Here is a 17979-nt window from a genome sequence, read left to right on the forward strand (position 1 = left end):
CCACCGCCCCCGTTCCCAGTCCTCCTCCGTTCATCTTAGTCCTCCTCCACGTCGGGCTCGGTTGCGCGGATTAAAGCGGTCCCACTTAATTGCAACCCCGAGATCGTGATGCATCGCGGGAATCTCGTGGATCGCGATAACGCCGGCGAGAAGTCCTGTCGGTAACGCTGGGAAGACCGACAAACACCTCTGAGATTCACTTCTGTGTGGGTATTCAATCATGCACCTGAACGTTATTAATAAGGTTGTTGTTTCCCGCAGATTCTGTATCCCCGATGAGTCCAACCAACACTGAGTTTCAAAGGAATTGTTCGAAGGAAACTATCGATTACAATAAGGAAAGATTCGAAATGATCGGATTGGCATTTATTCAGCTTTTTATTTAGACTCTTCTGGAAACATTAACGAAAAAAGCAAATTTTTGTTTCATTCGAATTTGGAAAGTTCTAGATCATGCGACGAAACCTAATAGTTAGCGACACATTTTACAGCATTACTCAGAACGTAACGCATCTGTATCGAAGGGGTTAACCCATTTTCATCATTCACAGTTGTTTCGAACCGAAATCGCAACGCACTTCCATCAATAGTGAAGGATTAGTGCTGAACGTGCCAAGGTGTTCGGAAGAGCTTGAAAGGGGAACACGAAAGGATTTGCATAGACGGTCCAGGTGCCGTGACGTCTTCGGCTGGTCTTCGCAGCCGTCGATCTCTAATTATCTGGAAACAGGGAAGAGCCGACTCTCGCCCTCTCCCTCTCTACTTTCTCTCCGGTTTACGCGCCAGAATGAACGAATATTTTCATGACAATCGAGCGTAAGCAACGAACACTGGGTAGATGGTCGTCAGGCATTATCTCACCTTGGCTAATTCCTTGAGCGCAAGTTCCATCGGGCTCACCGAACCAATCCCGATCCATCGGGCAACTGTTCGCTGTTGCTTCTCCCTCTCTCTCTTTTTTCGCTGCTGGTGAATACGGAAGAAACGAAAGCTGGAATTTCCGGTTGATTCGGTACGCTAACGATGGGGTGGTTTAACACCCTATGGGGACCACGGGAGGACCTAACGCGCGCGCTGCGGACCCCATTGTCAACCTTTTACCGCAATCTGCTCGCCGATTTGCACAATAATGGACACGCACCGTCGAACACCAAATTAGCGGAGAGAATCCGTTGAATCGGTCGCCGCTGCGTTTACGCGGCCGCGCGTCTCCACAACCACCCCGATTCCGATCGGACTGGTTGAGTATGCGGTCGATTTTGCTGTTGAATTCGCGTGGTTTTCTGTTTGTACTCATGTGGACCACCAATGGTACAGGTTATTCCGCTTGTTGCGTGCTCGCGAGGTCTGTAATTTGTCTAAAATTTGAAATAAACTCTGTATTTTCATTTGAAGAAGACAATGAAAAAGATAAAAGATAAAAGTTACATTCGAAAGTTGCTCAATCAATGCCCGAGTACGCAGCTCGATCCTTCATCGAGAGGCAGAGTCTGAGACTTCAACGTTGAACAGTGAATTACATAGCTTATCAAAACATTTAATAAAAATGTAGAATAGACAATTCCACTGTAATGATTTCTGGATCGATCAAAATAAATTTCTCAAGTACCTAGCATAGTTAACACCGAATGCAGTCAAACGAAGATATCTAAACGGACCAATCGTCGAGGGGTTAAGCCAGGTTCGATCGCGGCGTCGAAATTCTGCGGCGGTGGGGCGTAAAAAGGAATAAAGAGAACAGAAATAGAGAAACCAAAGGAAACCAACATGTGCGCGAGGAGGATTGATCGAGTTCCGAGAAACGGACTCCTCGAGAAACGGAATCGGCCGCCTCGGAAGGTATAATAAAGCGGAATCATTTGCATTATTCTAATGGCTGGCTGCGTTCCACGTACGGCACACCGCGGTATCTCGAGCGGAGTCGGGTAAACTCCCCGCGAGCCTCGTCCAATCCGCCGGGTCCTTGAGCCAGCGTATAAAACGAAAATAATACTCGCGCACCTCGCGTCGCCGCCACCGCTCCATTAGATCCAGCGTGATTCATAGACGACGAAAAAGTTCGGCGCGCGAAAACGAAATGGGACGCAAGGCAACACGCCAATCGAACGTCGCCGTCCCAGATTCCCGCGGACCGATTCCGCGAACAGAAAACCTTTCCAGCCTGGATATCCGTTCTTGCATCAATATTTAATCGTGGCTAACAAGATGGCGGCGGTATGCACGCCACCCAGATGGGCTATAAAAGCGCGAGGGGGGCCAGTAATAGTTAACTTACGTTCCCGGTACATCCTTCTGCCGTTGACTGCGAGTGTGAGCCCGCGTCTATGTATCGGCGACAGCTCGACGGAAGATGGAGAGAGCGCGGATGATTGAGGACGAAGGGGAGTGGGAGAGAGAGAGAACGATTCGTGGTGACCGCGAGGAGACGAGGCAGTGTCGGCCACGATTTCCAAAGGTGGAACGAAGCGAGGAAGAGCAAATAGATAGGCCCCGTGGCTACGCGGACGCCTGAGAATTGTCAATCGAAGGTGCCAAGGAACGAGAGAATGTCCCGAGGCGCGGCTTCACAAACATCCTTCCTTTGCGTCCAGCCTCGAACGTTTCTTGGTTAAGCGTGTAAATCAGCCTGAACTTCGACTGTGGTATCAGCAAGGAGTACAGGCGATTTTGTTTCTGATATCGATGACTGGGGAATAACTGAATCCCTTATTTCGTGTTACCATATCGTGATCATTTTCCTGGATTCGATATTGGGAATATGTAATTTAAGCCTTTGCAGTCGAGAGGTGACTTTCGGTCACCTCTCAATACTATATGATGTATTAATATATGAAATACTGAAATAAGATAGGTTTGTTTCTTAATTTATGTATGGTTTCTCAGTAGTTGGTTTCAAAGAATATCGTCTGTATCATATTGGAAAATGTTGAATATTTTTAACGAGCAACTTTCGGGTGCAAAGGGTTGACATATGATCGAATCATATTCTAGAATATGCGGAGTATTGAAATTGTATTTAAAAATAATTGTTAATATAATGGGTATAGTGATGGTGTGGATCGGTTATATGCAAGATGATAGTTATATTAATGATATATTCCGGTGCGTTTGAAAAACGCAATTCGCAATGCTCTCTAATTCCTTCTTGGTTCGATACACAAGGACACGACGCTACCTCGAACGTAGAAACCTGTCAACATTATCTTCATGATGATGTATTGTTTACTCTAGTTCCTAGACAGCCCAACTCAATAGTAAATTATTCATGTATCGATCTGCATATCCAGAAATCTAATGAGCAAGCGTGTTTGGCACGGTTTATACGAACCTGAATATTCAGGCCTCTAAATGCGCCCCGGAGTCATTTGGATATTCCCCAATGAACACTTAATCTTTAATCATATCACACCCATATCAGTATTCATAATCTTTGTAATTATCGGATATTTCGAAATAAATTCGTGAAATGTTACATTAAACTATAGTCGAATAAAGAAATTCTGATGCAGATTCCATTATAGTAAGTCAAATATTGTCATCCTCAAAAGATTAATATTTTCAAAAGACATCACCTACGAAGGGTTAATATCTTCGTAAATCCTCAGAATTATCAGATTAATCTTTTCGAAAATCCTCGTCCGCAAAGAGATAATATTTTGCCTTAATTTCTCCGTAGATCGGTAGAGACAACGCGGAATCCGCGTTAATGGCGCGCATCAACAGGGAACAGTGGGAGTTGCAGAGAAAATGTGGGTTCACTAGCCCATGGTTTTAATTCCGGAAAGTCCAGGTTAATCCCTGGGGTCTTTGGGCCTTAACGTGGTTGGGGATTCCGTAATACGACGAAAGTCGGTGCCCTCACGACTACTTCGGCTTTCCTGCCACAATTTCTCGATTGCGGGTCCGTAGGCATACGGGCGGACGCCGCAGGAAACACGTGTGCCCGGCGCGCACCTATTTGCCTTCACGTGGCTGCCCGTTCCTGTGGCCGGCATAATTATGCGCGTTCTCCGCGAAATTGATAACAACGTGAGCCACGTACAAAAATGCCTGAGGAAGCATTAGCGATATTGCAATAATTAAGTCCAGGGGTTGGAGGGGGTGGGAACGCGGGGTCGCACGCTCAGGGAATACTTAACGTGCGTTGAACGACCGATTGTCCGGATGCGCAACGGGTTCAACGGGCGAAACTTGAGGCGAAAGGACTGTGCAAGTGCAAAGGACTTATGTTATAGAGATTCTGATCTTTGCTTTTCTTAAAATCAGCTTTGTCGCTTTTGAAACGAGTTCCTTGAGTAGTGACAGATCGTTTGAGATATTAGGACACGGTTCTGGAAACGTTGTTGCATGTCATCGGTTAACGACGCTTTTAGTCAGTCGGTCATTATATTTTAAATATTGCCTACAATTTTCAAAAATTCATTATTCCGATTTTATACTGTAAGTATTAAATATTTGTAATACATGTAATAATTGTGTAATAGAAACTAGTAACTCTGTGATAAGATCAAACTGTCACTAAACAGTGAATAATGCTGCATCCGTTAAATGAAGATGTCCATTTTGTTGCAGTTTCATCAACCTTTCTAGAAACAAAAAGTTAGCACCCGTATTTCACAGATCCTGTAGAAATCCAGGCTTGGCTCGAAACATATTGGCCCAGGCTTTCGCAGGATACAGTCACGGCCTGCTATTATTTCTTCTTTGAGGACACTCCTATAAAATTTTGGAAATCGTAACGGTTTCAATTGGCACGGACGAGGTCGAGTTGTGCCACAGATGACCGTCGGCAGGTCTGATGACCTTCCAAGAAACACCGTAACGGGCAATGGCTACCCACCGTGTCGGCAAATTCGCTGACCAATCGGTTTCCACTTGCGGTGTAAACGACCGAACGGCCCGATGGATGTCTTAATATCGGACTCTCGTGGAGTGGCCGTTCTCGAATAAAAAGGAAAGTCAACGTTCCGACTGAAAACACTGATGAAAAAAAAATGGCGATGGGTTTCAAAGATTCAACTGATCTTTGTCCAAAATGCTGTGTTCGTTTACACATTGAAAATATTTGTAAATAAATATTTTATCAATGAACATTATGAGTCTAACACCCAGACATCCGTTTTATATTTTAACGGCTAAGCAACATTGAATTACGTCCAACCAGTAACTTCAGGGTAATCTTGAAAGTTGAAGAAACAACGAAACTGCGAGACACTTTTAATAGTCCGACTAATATTGAAGTACCTAATCGTTCTTCGATTTGAAGGGACTGAGCGCGTCTGGTTCAGGATAAACGTCCAGAGCAGCGACTGAACTTTTCTCTGTCCCGGTCGATATTTCCTTGGCTGGTCGAAGCGAGCGAAATCGTAAATCGCGAGGAGTAAATCGTGCATCGTCCGTGGCGTGCAATTATCTCGCGGTTGGTCCGCGAGGTCACAGGGGCGGATCTTAACAGCGGCCCGGCTCGTTCGCCGCGTAGATCCATATACCCTTATAAAGGATCGCGTTTGTAAATCATAAAATTCGCAGTTTCACACGGTCCCGACTTCGGCCAGCCCTTCGCCCCTTTCCGCTCCGCTCTCCGGCGGAGGAGGAGAGCCCTCTCCGCGGGCTGCAATTACCTGCAATTTGTACTACGAGCACCGTACGCGCCATCTTGCCTGTATATGTGACGTGGAGCGCATGCAGATGCGCGCGGGAGAACACCAGCAACCGGTGGACGAGGCGAAACTGGAATTGAAGAACCCGCAGAGAAAAACGAGGAGGAGAAGCAATGGAGGAAAGATGGAACGAAAGCGAACTAGAGGGACGGAAAGAGATAGTAAAGGGGTGGATGCTTTCACCAGGGATGTTGGTCTTTGGATAGATAACATGAAAGTAGGAATTCCAGAATGGACAGCCATCTTTTGTAATTTTTCTAGTTGTATCTATCGTTTATTCAATCGCTAAGTTTTATTGTTTGTTTTTGCGATTGTATACTTATACAGTTGAATTTCTTGCAGCCTAAGCGTTTGTATGGTTAAATGTCTTCAGCGGCATCAAAAGATAGCGTCACCTATCAATGAGCATGACATGTCGAATACTACGGAATGTAAAATAGTAATGACGAGGTTATCGTATATTGGGGAAATTCTAATGTAAGAGAAACTGATACAGTCACGCAGCACAAGTAATTGCGTATATTTAGACTGCAGGAATTCGAAGGTATAGCGTGTTCTTTGTATCATACAGTTCATGCATTTTGTTGTTATATTGGGGTTAGAAAACGAGGCAGAAGACCAAAGCAAAAGAGACAAAGAGAATGGTACCGGGAACAAACTGAAAGAAAGGAAGAATACGAGGCAAGAATGGTATCTAGCGAAACGGACCGGGATGAGTCTTATTACTGACGGGATCAAACAGCCGTTTGAGTGTTAACTGCCCATGCTCGCCAACAGAAACGAACAGGCGCCGAAACCTGTGGTTTAATACCATTTGCCAGTAGGCACGTTCACCTCTTCTACCCCCGCGCACTCCGACTTCCTTTCTCGAGGCATCTACTAAAATGGAGGTAGACGATACTCATGATGCTTGCGATACTTATGATTATTACTGCTACTTTGTGCAATTTATAACGTTTAAACTTCTTCGAAGAATTAACGAATACTATTTCGAATAAAATTCGATGAAACTTTATTATATCTTTGACCAACTGGAATCATTGATGAAAGGAAGCGTATCTCTATAAAAACGGAAGAACTTATATCTAGCCTTATAGAACACAAAAATCAGCAAAACATTATTAAATAGAACATTCAATAGATTTCAATATTATTTCAATCTTTTTAATATACTGAAGTTACAAATAAAGGAAACAACATTTTATTAAATTTTAGTTTTTGCATTTCGACCATAAAAACTATGAATTCACGGGAAGCTATGAAATCTGCCCGTTACTAAGTTGCCTCTGAAAATAAAGGACATATTGACGCATCTCTCTTTCCATTTGCAGCGGCACAATTTTTCTGCCTCTCTGGGCGGCTGTTTCTTTGGTCGAAATGCGTATTATTATCAAGAAATCTTATGAAGGGTTGAAGGGCGGTGTCGTGAGGATCTTGAAGAAGAATCTTTCGTAGCACGTTATCGCGGCAAACGATCATGGCAATCATGTTCAATTACCAGTAACCTTACGCCACCAGATCGTTCCGATGGAACACGACACGGCAATGAAAACACGACAAAGGAAAATCATAATCTCTTCGGGCATTTATTTATTATACGGGACGAACTCATTAGAACCGTACAATGGAAGACTGACGGGAATACATAAATAAATAAGCAACGTGTAATTAGTTTATTCCACACGAAATATAGGTAATTATTTAAAACATGACGCAAAGAATACCTCAATGTGTGCAGCAACTAGCCAAATAACATAATCATAAACTGAAGATTATCGATACAATGGAATATTCTAATCAGACGATGATGTATTATAATAAACTCCATTTGTTTCACATCTTCCAAATCTCCCTAAGAGATTATAATAAGCCCTATCTGTCTCTCATTTCCAGAGAGCGTTGGACCGTTATATGAAGAATAAAAGAAGCAACATATTTAACCATAAAAATTTTTTTTCGTATACATTGCACAGGGACAAACGAACACAATAAAAAGATAAAATTGTAATTCTTTCCTATTAGAACAAGGTATGTATTTATACAACCATCGAATAACTTCACTGACCAAGAACCTCTACGGCCAGAATTTCCCTCCATCCTAACCGACCTCACCGAGGTGCTAGCTCAAGATAGCAACCGCGCGTAAAACAAAGATAAAAGTACAGATAGAGAGACATGGAACGCCAATTGCGGAACAGGACGAGCGATGCAATCCTTATCGGCTGATTGCCTCAGTTAATAATTGATTCTCACGCGATCGGGTAATCGACAGAAATAATCATTTATTAAAGATTCGGAGTGATTGGTTCTCTAGGCGGAGTACGCGTGCACGCATACCTGGGAGGCTTGTATCGAGGGCAGATATCCCAGGTAGAAACGGAAGCAGGAACGTTGCAGGTCGCAATCCTAGGGAAATCCCGTGCGAATGCCTCGAAAATCTTTCTCTGTCTCATCCAGGTTCTCTCATCGTCTGCAGGCTTCGTGGGTCCGCGCAGGGGTCGTTATCCGATAGGGTGCACGAAAGAGAGAGAAACCGTGAGCATCAAGAGGGGCAACTCTGTATAGACAAGGAGAACGGACTCAGCGCGAGATGAGATGGAGAAGGACGGACTCGAAAGAGGGAGGTGTCGATACAGGGCGTGGCCACCGGTCCACCGCCTACCGCGGCCCGATACGCGCTGCCAGGCGACCGCGTTGGCGTCCCAGGACCCCGCCTACTTGCGCTCCACACCGCCCGCTTACTTGTCGCTGCAACTTGGCTGCGAGCCTCTACCGAATCGCGCGTGAAGTAGAGGGGATTGCGAACAAGCCCGAGCTTCTGAGCGTCAGATCGCAAGGGGACGCGAGTGTGCGCGCGTCAGCTCCGTCTTCGAGTCTGTCGAATCCGTTGCCGTTTACCAATCGCTCGGTTCCGTTTCGCATTCCGTTTACCTGAGTTTGAATTTTCGCTTTCGTCGTCGTCGCCGCCACCGCCACAGATCTGCATCTCCTAGTGACTGACGCGATGTCGATCGAACCACGACCAATCGAAACGTCCAACGTGTAGACCCGGAAATCTCGATACAGTCGGTATCGCCAAATTCGGATCACGCTCGTGAATTCTCGCGCGAGCACACCCTTCCCTCTCGTCCTGTTCCCTCTTCTCCTTTTTCCACCCCTCCCAAGAGACTCGGCTGCGAGTCTCGTCGTCATCCCCTCTCCCCACTCCTGTCTAACCGTCCGTCCTTCCGTTCTTCCCTTCTTTCTTTCCTTCATTGCTTCCTTCCTTCCTTGTTTCCTTCTTTCCTTTCCTTTCCTTTCTTCTTTCCTTATCTCTTAAAGTGTTAGTCTCTCTCGGTACCGCGGTGTGCGCGCTTTACCATCGTGCCGTGACACGCGTGCGCGCTTTCATCAGATCCCTCTTGCAAACGCTTTCCGCGCTTTTCTTGCTCTCTTCCGTCTTTCTGTGTGCCGTTCCGCGGTAGTGTATTCTCCCACGATCGGCGACGACCCGGACACACCGGAGAAAGCTAAATCGCGCGCGTGTCAGCTATCGGTTCGCCGCGTGTGTTACTCACGCGTTGTCGGTGACAGAACGTGAACTAACCAGGAGGAAACGGGCGCCGTAATCAGCGACATCCACCACGCCGGTGATAGACCGATACGTTAGACATCAAACACGGAACCAGTGAATCCGGCGGACTCGCACGCGTCCACGGACACGACAGTCCTGATCTCCAGACCTGGGAAACGGTATCTACAAAAAATTTAGTGAATAGACATGGACACGTAAAAACCGGCAAACGTAAACAGTGATCGCTCGTGGTGACGAATGATACGCGTCCGACATCGCGCGGTATTTTTTACCGGTAACACGGACTGTTACCGACCGAGCTCATAAATCGTGAATCCCAGTACACGGGACACGTGCAATTCGATTCCACGCTCGACTAATACTTTCGCCAGCTCGAGAAGTATACGCTACCGGTTCGCCCGTGTCAAATTTTTAAATACGGAGAAGCCAGCTCAAGGAACGTTGGACGGTGACGAACGTCGGAACTTGGTGCTCCGTTTGCGCCGTTCCGCTCTGTCCGTCTTTGCGTATCCTGTCGTTCCATCCGCACCGGTCGCGATCATACGCGAACGTTTTGGCAGCGTGTTTGGCTGCGGGGGGTCTCTCGTGTCGTGGCGACCGCGTTCGCGGTAAATCAGCCAAAATTAGGGTGAAGAACAGAGAACCGTTGCCATCCTACGCGATGGAGATCAGCGACGAGTATCAGGACATGGGGAACCCCGGCGGAGGTGTCGCAATGGCCAACATGCCGATTGTCCATCATCGACACACGCCTGATAGTCCAATGGTGAGTATTTTCATCCTGCTTGTTTAGATCTTCACTGCGTATCCGAATGTCCATTCCTATTTTTATCGACCAATTTTATGGAATTCGAAATTGAGGAAAATTTGGTTACTCCTGTGTTAAAAGACGATTATGATCGTTGAATCTGCGGCTTTGTTGCAAATGCATAAAGTTCGCAGTCTGTTTATTAGGTTATGTTATTCGATTACGCGGGCTTTTGGTAAGAAGGTCGATTGCTTGTTAACATTGAGATAATAGACTCGTCAAAGTGAGTACTTTGTATTCATTTGAAATTCAAGGTCATTATTATTTGATGTTATTTTGTCAGTGTACTACGATGTTATATTACGAATGTAGTATGATTAAGAGTGTCATATGCTCGCATCTTTTAAGGGACAGTAGATACGAATTTAATGATACATAGAAACACTGGTCCCAATAATTTGACATACAACACACCTCAGTTCTGTTTGTATACTCGTGTTTCGTCTAAGTAGTTTGATGGCTTAATAATTGTAAAGTTAATAATAAGCACAATGTCTTGTTTAATTTTCGGTAGTAATCGACATTATTTAGTTTTGCGCTTTATACTGATTGATTCAATCGCGGAGATTGTATACAAACATATGTATTCGAGGCGATCGTTCTGTTGGGCACTCGTTGAAACGTGCAGGGGATCAGCGGACTTCGGCTTGCTACAAAATAATAACATTGGTAATAATGTTTCTTTATTATCACATACAGTGAAACAAAATGTCATTCGTACCATTTGAATATTAAAGTAAGAACATAAATGTACAATATTGTAGTGTAGTTACTAACACTGAGAAAAAAGAAATTATTTGATAATTCGATGAGCGTATCGTGATGTATCGAAGACATAACACCTCAGTTAGGGTACTGGGTCTAAGAATTGAGCTACAATTTTCGTTTGAATTTTAAGTTGGTCTAATTAAGCAGAAATGAAATATCAAATAAATCCTGTTTAAAAGTCATATTATATTTTCTTATATTACATAACTAATTCTCATAGTTCAATATAAATTAATATTGATAGAAAAATAAAATTAGTTATGCACAAGCGTGGTTCAAGTGAAAGTCGGTTCTAAGGCTCAGTCAACTCTGGAATGACTTTTAACAAAAAATCGCGACAACTGTGTTCGCGGTTCGATGATCGATAAAATTGACCGACGATAAAGAGTCGTCAGCCTATCTACGTATTTACGTTGACCGTCACTGGAAATATGAACAAAATGTTGCGGCGTGTCAGAAGGGCGGCAGAGTTTACAAACAACGCGTGTCTTGTCGCCTCGTCGGAACGCCGTATTCTTTTTCTTTTCCACGTATCTCAGCCGCGATATTAATGCACGAGCCTAACATTCTTGATATAAAACATTCGGTCTTGTTCGAACGTGAAATAGATGTTGTCTTTCTTACTGGAAAAATAATGATTTCCTACATGCTGATATTTTTATATATTTATTTATGCATAGATAATAAAATTCCTTATAAATGAACATCAGTATCCAGCGATTATTTCATCAAATAAATATTTCGATTTCATGGGATTTTCATGGGTGCTCGTTTGGGTTACACACGTTAAATACGAATTATTCAATTTTCCAAGATAAATTTTTTCATAAATTTCTTTTAGATTTTTCAGTTTAAGCAAACATAATTGCGGAAATCGCGGAAAAGGTTCTAAAATACTTTGGAGCAATGGTTAGGAAACATTCCAGTTAGGACGATCGATCGTTGGTTCCCTAATTTTGATCCACAATCGAGACAATGTTTGACGAATTGTAAGAACGACATTGAGAATAACGATATCCTTGATAGAGAATATTGCGAGATACAGTTGCAAGGGATAAAAAGACATCGGTCGTTCTCCTAGCAGAATTAACGGTGTTATTGTTGGCACGTTTGTTTTCGGTCGATTTAGTCTTGAACGACACCCTTTGACGACAATGTTGGTCCGGTTCTCGCTCCTATCCTCGTTCCAGTGGCGTTAACTGTCGTGTTATACCTTTGTGAGCGCAGCAATACGACTGGTTACAGGGATCAAGAGATCTCATCGACGATTTCTAATAGTAACGACGTTAAACACGCCCGTAGAGATGAGAGAGGTTTCTATTTAATCAAATATTGTTCCGTGACGTCAGCGATATTCGTGAGCCATCGTGACGTCAGGGTTCTATTAGCGACAAACAGAAAGCCGATACATCGCGATCGGGTGTGTTTCTTATTTTTCATTCGGTTGGCTGACGTCATCCGAAAAATATGCAAAATGTTCGTTGTTTGCGCAGCAATCCCCGGGACGTGTCGGGGAAAAGGATGGTTGAGTCGGTTGCAATGAAAATCATCAATTGTTTGCGAGCAGGCTTTATCGAGACAGGAGTTTCGCGAAAATACTTGAGTAGAAATGAATTTCTAAGTAATGTCCCTGTTGAAAGGTTACTGAGAAATGGCAGTTTTTGGTGCTACTTGGAAACAGAAAGTTTATGTTGTTGCATTCGAAGTACAGTGGAAACATGACGGAAAATCAGTACGAATAGGATAAACAACAGTGATTGTACTCGCTACTGTGTCTTGTAGAGTTGTTTCCACGAAGACTGATATCTAAAGATGACACAACACAAAGTAACTTTGTTGGACTTTAAATCAATGTTGCTAATGTCTTTCATTTCCTTAGAAGATGCTCTTAACTCTTATATAAGCATTTAGAAGCTCGTATCTGTAGATATATCAACAAATGTAAACATAACAGACGTTGAATAGCAAAGTTCCAACGAATTGCGAATTATCCGTTTCCAAATTTGGTCCAAGAACGGCTACTTTCGAAATTCTCCCCGTTCCTGTTCCTGAAGATTTCAGCGAAAGTTATGAATATTGATAACCAGTAGCCATGCCTATATCTGCACGTTGCTAGTTCTCCGTTAATACAATAGACCATTCTCAACCAATGTCCAGGAGACTCGCTTTCTTGGTGAAGCGCCACATCAAGCTACATTAAATACCTTTGATGCAAGTTTTAAAGTTTCAAAGTTTCAAAGAGTCAACCTATTGCCCTATGATATTTACAACGCAGCTCGTTGGAACTATTTCGTTTGTTAACAATGAACTCAGAAATAACAGTTCGAAATTCACAAATTTCATTATAATCCTGATACATTATAAGGGATACAGTATGATCACTTGCGAAGTCGCGACGCAGAATTGAAAAATCGGTAGCCTCGGCCCATTCAACCGATAATAGTAGCGTAAATAGTTGCGATAAGAACGGGTTAACGAGGGATGTCGTCCGGGAGGGACCACGTTCATCGTGGCAAATGATCGCGGAGGGATGCATCGGCGGTGAGAAAGCGAGAAAGGTAGAGAGATCCATCTTCTACCGTTGTCGTTGCGCGACGAGAGAGGTGTAAACACGGTCCAGCCGCGATCTCCTCTCTTCTGCGCTCGTTGCGCGCGAGCCTGCGCGTCTCGCCGGCACTCCATGCACGCTCGAGTATTTGCACGCAGAGTCGCGATGGGGATGCACCGCGACGAGACGAGACGAGAAGAAAAAAAAATGGACGTTGTCGTGTTGGCCGAGCGAAAGAGGCCCCCACTTCGTTTCATGGAGATCCTTTTAGCGGAATCTTGTTGGGAACTGGGCGATTCGGATAAATAAGTGATCTTAACCCCTTGACCTCAAATGACGAGACCCGCCATGGTTATTTAACGTCCGAGTACGCAGTGACTGGCTATCACTCGTCGCGATGTTTGATGCATCGATTAATTCGATTTAAGTAGATGGATTTGTTGATCTTGTGTTTTCAGGAATAGGGTTGACTTTGAAACTGTGTGCTGAAATATACTTCTGAATTAACAGAGATCTGTTTAAAATTTGAAATATTTTTGTCATTTTTTCCATTGCTGTCTACGTTAACATATAATAGAAAGTTGACATATGATGTTCATATATACAATTGCTGGAAAATATTCAATTACTCCCAATAATAAAATCCCACGAGAATAACATAGTTTCTCGATCTTTCTGAAACAAATAATTTTATTCCATCCGAGGGAAGTTAATAAGACAAGAATATCAGTTTCATACTTCACGATCATCCAATAATGAATTGCTATATAATGTTTAGTATTGCTAGGAACATTCCGAGAAATAGTAAATAATTACATAGTATGTTCGTAAAAATCAACTTGAATCATTAAGTGAATCTCATCAACTGAGAGGCCAAGCATCGAATATACATACATACACTTATGCCTGTATTTACCTTTATTGGTAACGGAGCAACCCCTCGCGTGTCCTGTCGCGACTCTTATTTCGTTCTGGGTATTACCACGGATTCTCTTAAACCGACGATGCACGGTCGAAGGATGGAAAGAGGCAGATGGGACGAGACGAACGAAGACGGAGACGGGCAGTTTGTCGAAGCACGTTTGCGAAAAAGGGGAAAGAAAGGCAGAGCAATAAACGTGGAACGATAGAGACGGATAGAAGGAGTATACGGGGGGCGGTGGGGAGTGAGAGGGGTTAGCCGGGTCCAACGTCGGGGAAACGATGTGCAGAGCGCGGCGCAAGGGCGGGGATTCCTCTTTCGGCCAATCGGATCGGCTAGCGAGTGCGCTCACTTACGCTGCTGGCCTCGCTGTTTCACCTGCAGACGCCATGTCGTGACGTCATGTCTCGTTACGGCGGGACCAGGTAAAACATGTGCGGTACCATTGTCCTGACAGTGCCGTGAGCGCGACCCCGTGGCGAGGGTTGCGTTTGCGGCTTTTTCTCCATTCTGTTCAACGCTAATCCGTTGATCCTGAGAAATCAGAAAAATAGAGTACTTCTAGGACTCTGTCGTTTCTGAATGGAATTTTATCTTGATGATCCGGTTTATTATAACAGGTTGCTGAATTTTTACTTCTTTTACATCGATTAAATCTTAATCGATTTTAATATGTTGCCCATGAGAACTTTAAGTATTTTATGCAACACCTCTCCTTTCGTGAGATAAATAAAAACATGAATTACTTGGTAACACAGTTCTTACGTTGTTATCTAGTTACTTAGAGTATTAATTTTTATTCGGTTGTCTCTATTGCAATTGTTTCCAAGCAGTTCGGTAGCGCCGGTCACCAGTGACCGTGGAAATCGGCGCGAAATAAAAGATGTTGATGCAACGAAATTGGAATTCCTATCGACGAAAGTCATCTCGTGTTTCTCGGACGGTTAGACGAAGGTCGCATTAAGGGCCTGGATCGTTGGAGATCCTTATTACCGGAACAGGTTCTGTATTCATTCGATAATGTATGTCGGAGAAGATCCAGCCATTATCGAGTTGTCCCTTTATTAAGTTGCATACATATATGATAATTCGAAATGTGTAAGGGATAATAGACCAATATAGCGGAGGTGTTAGCCCCGGTTCTCTAATTACCATTCCCCCGGAGGAGCCGTCTAATTACATCGGATAGGGGATTTGATTAGGAGTCTGCGCTTGGCTCTCGAGAACGCCCTCGACAGTGTCCAACCACGGCTCCGAATGCTCCACTGTTTCTTTTTCGAAGGTCTACCCGTGCTATTCTCCATTATCCTGGCGGGGTGGTTTGCGGGCTGGTCCGGAGCGCCTAGCCGCTCTCTCGAGGAGTTGCGAACTATTATTCGGCCGTTTTACGATAGCCCTATAAAAATCTCATAATTAGATTTTGAAGGTAATATCCTGCCCGAGCCCGGCCCTTAGTCCCGGGGTATAGAGGGCCCCGAGCCCAAAATTGCAAACACCAATCTCCCTTCTTCTGCTCTCGTCGTTTTTTCATTTCGCGGATGCATCCGAGACCGTGGAGCTCCGGAGGAACGTTTCCTCCTCTATCTCGCTGAAATTTTCGGTCACGTTCCTATTATTCGCTTTCGAACAATGTCACGTTCGCTATGATCGTGTTTGCACTTTATCTTCTATGTTTTTTTTTTGCTTCTTCTTCGCAGTCTTCTCCTTCTTTTTATTCCTCGTATTCTTCGTATCGTTTCGTTTTTATCGAATTAATGATTCATCGTTGTCGCCCCGTCGAACGAGCACGTTGCGATGCACGCGCTCCGCTTTCCTAAAACTCATTACCGCCTGCCGATAAGGCGATGGTTAAAACGGAGCGCCGGTTAATGCCGGGATCGAGTTTCACGAGCATTTTGCGCGTACTCCTGTTTCATGTTCTATATCGCTGCCCGATGACATACACGTAATAACACCCTCTAGCCGTTGCATCGCGCCATATCAAAACTGCTTCGACAAAAACGTCGTTTGTGCTCCGCGATCTGTTTGTCGAAATAGAACGGGGATTGACCAAGGCTTCGTATGAATATTTCTGAATCTCGGGAACTTCGTTAGAATACTTGTCAACTGTAAATCGCAAGGTTTAGCTTCTATGTTGCAGATATTTGCGGTTTGTAATTTTATTGGGTAATAAATACAATGTGTCGTATTGCGGCATAAAGTTTATGATCTTTGGTTGCAAGGTATTCATTAATTTTACTTTATCAAAATATGCGAAATCTATGAGTATCTTATAAAGTTACCTTCTCAATTAGCGTTTGCTTTAACAGGAAAATGAAGAAACTCGTACCGATTGAACGAAATCGTATAAATTTTTTCTCCCGTCAAATGAGAACGAGTTTAAAGATTCACTAGAAGTAAAATTACTAAATTCCTCCAATCCACCATTCTACAATATTCAGCTTCCTTCTATCGCCACTAAACAGTGTTCAATTTAAAACGAATTCTTTTACATGATGAAGTAGTTCTGTCTAACATAATTCATTCTCTCATAACAAAGTCAAATGGTATTACAATTATTAATTCCTCAGTATCCTAGTTCTTGAATTACACCATTACTTAATTACTAAAATTTCTAAATATTTTGATCCGACATCGGTTTTTCTGTACTAGTTTTAACTTGTGTTCCTTCACAACCGCCGCGTTAGATATTCGCAGTCGCGAAGCCGATTATTAATAGGCTATCACTAAATAAAGTGCACATAATCCTTTGACTGTTGTGGGCGCATATGTGCGGTTTCCGATCTTTTTAATCTCACACGTGCCGCGTTGATAATTATAAATGTATTAATCTATTAATCTAAGCGTTTTTTGACATTTATCTATTTGGTGAAACTGAGGAATTACAATTATAATATAATTACAGTTTAATTCATTGTATGAACTAGCATAATTCATCGATTTCCAAATGAGCAAAAGAATATTCCTCTCATACGGAACGTTTCGGCTAGGAGTATTCGGCACTCAAAAGGTTAATCGTTTGTAATTGTGGAAACTGGGCATTGATCATCGTGCGATCGGTAACGGTCGGAGCATCGGGTGTGGGCGATTTTATCGTCGCGGCACGCCGCGATGGCGTGAACACCGCCTCGTCGGTGGTGGCATTCATCGTGGCGCATCGCGCGGAGCCAGAACGACACACAGGGATCCGGCCGGCGCGCATGCATTCCTCGTTGCAGCGGCAACGCGCGTGATCGCGATTCAGCGGGCGGTGGCGGCGGTGGCGGCGGCGAGAGAGCGCTGGGGCAAAAGGCCGCGATGGTGGGGAATCACCGCGGCTCGGCTGCGCGTGTAGAGGGGACGCCGGACTTGAATGAAATAAAGAGAAAAAAAATAGCAGAATGCGGAGGACCGGGCTGAATCGCGATTGGTCCACGCTCGCGGCGCGGTCACGCCTGCTTTTATTTATGCGCCGGGACCGCGCAGCTCCCTGCGACTGCGATGCGACGCCGACGCGAGGAGACCGCGATATAGATCCCCCATCATCGGTCTGAATTCGATGCCCCCAAGCTCGCCTCTAAAGCGCGATGGCAGCTAGATATGCACAGTAGGGCCTCGATCATACGATTTAATCTTTAAGTATGTAACTATGAAAATTACCGATTAATTGTAAATATTTTCGATTGTGGCAACTAATTAACAAATTTATTGTGTTCGTTT

General features: G+C 44.0%; 1 protein-coding gene across 3 annotated transcripts in view; it reads left to right on the forward strand.

Annotated features, from left to right (window-relative positions):
• Positions 1–8460: 8460 nt before the first annotated feature.
• retn (retained) overlaps positions 8461–17979 on the forward strand; it is a 167641-nt gene continuing 158122 nt past the window's right edge. For all 3 annotated transcript variants that reach the window (XM_031977556.2, XM_031977565.2, XM_031977574.2), the window contains exon 1: positions 8461–10000. In XM_031977556.2, the coding sequence (XP_031833416.1) occupies positions 9896–10000 (105 nt within the window). In that variant the 5' untranslated portion in view covers positions 8461–9895. The remainder of the gene's footprint in view (positions 10001–17979) is intronic.

This window comes from Nomia melanderi, chromosome 6 (genome assembly GCF_051020985.1).
Source record: "Nomia melanderi isolate GNS246 chromosome 6, iyNomMela1, whole genome shotgun sequence".
Classification (NCBI taxonomy): Eukaryota; Metazoa; Arthropoda; class Insecta; order Hymenoptera; family Halictidae; genus Nomia; species Nomia melanderi.